The 463-nt window shown below is 43.4% G+C and overlaps 1 protein-coding gene across 1 annotated transcript in view; it reads left to right on the top strand.

The window, feature by feature from the left end:
• LOC111831644 overlaps positions 1 to 463 on the top strand; it is a 5,237-nt gene that overhangs the window by 1,571 nt on the left and 3,203 nt on the right. Inside the window, exon 3 of the mRNA XM_023786685.1 lies at positions 7 to 231. Coding sequence (XP_023642453.1) covers positions 7 to 231 — 225 coding nt within the window. The remainder of the gene's footprint in view (positions 1 to 6; positions 232 to 463) is intronic.

Genomic DNA, 463 nt, shown 5'->3' with positions numbered 1-463 from the left:
TGTACTAATGCAGCCAGTGAAGAGATGGTTCAGAAGCTTAATCTCAAGACCACTTCACATCCTAGACCTTATCAGCTACAGTGGCTGAACAACAAGGGAGCTTTAACAGTTTCGCAGCAAGTGATGGTGAAACTAGCGATTGGGAAGTATGAGGATGAGTTGCTATGTGATGTGATCCCAATGAAGTCAAGTCATATTCTGCTGGGAAGACCATGGCAGTTCGACAGAAGAGTGTTTCATGATGGCTACACCAACAAGCAGTCATTTGAGTTCAAGGGACGCAAGATCACTCTTTTACCACTTACACCCGGCGAAATCTACAAGGATCAACTTCACATGAACCGCAAGGATACAGAGAAAGTGTCTCACAACCTGTACATCAATCACAAAGAGTTCAACAAGCTATTTGATCCAGAGATGACCACATTCATGTTTGTGTATAAGGAGACACTCACCAGTACTA

This window comes from Capsella rubella, unplaced genomic scaffold (genome assembly GCF_000375325.1).
Source record: "Capsella rubella cultivar Monte Gargano unplaced genomic scaffold, Caprub1_0 scaffold_84, whole genome shotgun sequence".
NCBI classification, from domain to species: Eukaryota; Viridiplantae; Streptophyta; class Magnoliopsida; order Brassicales; family Brassicaceae; genus Capsella; species Capsella rubella.
Note: the sequence above shows the minus strand (reverse complement) of the source record. Positions and strands in the feature narration are given on the sequence as shown.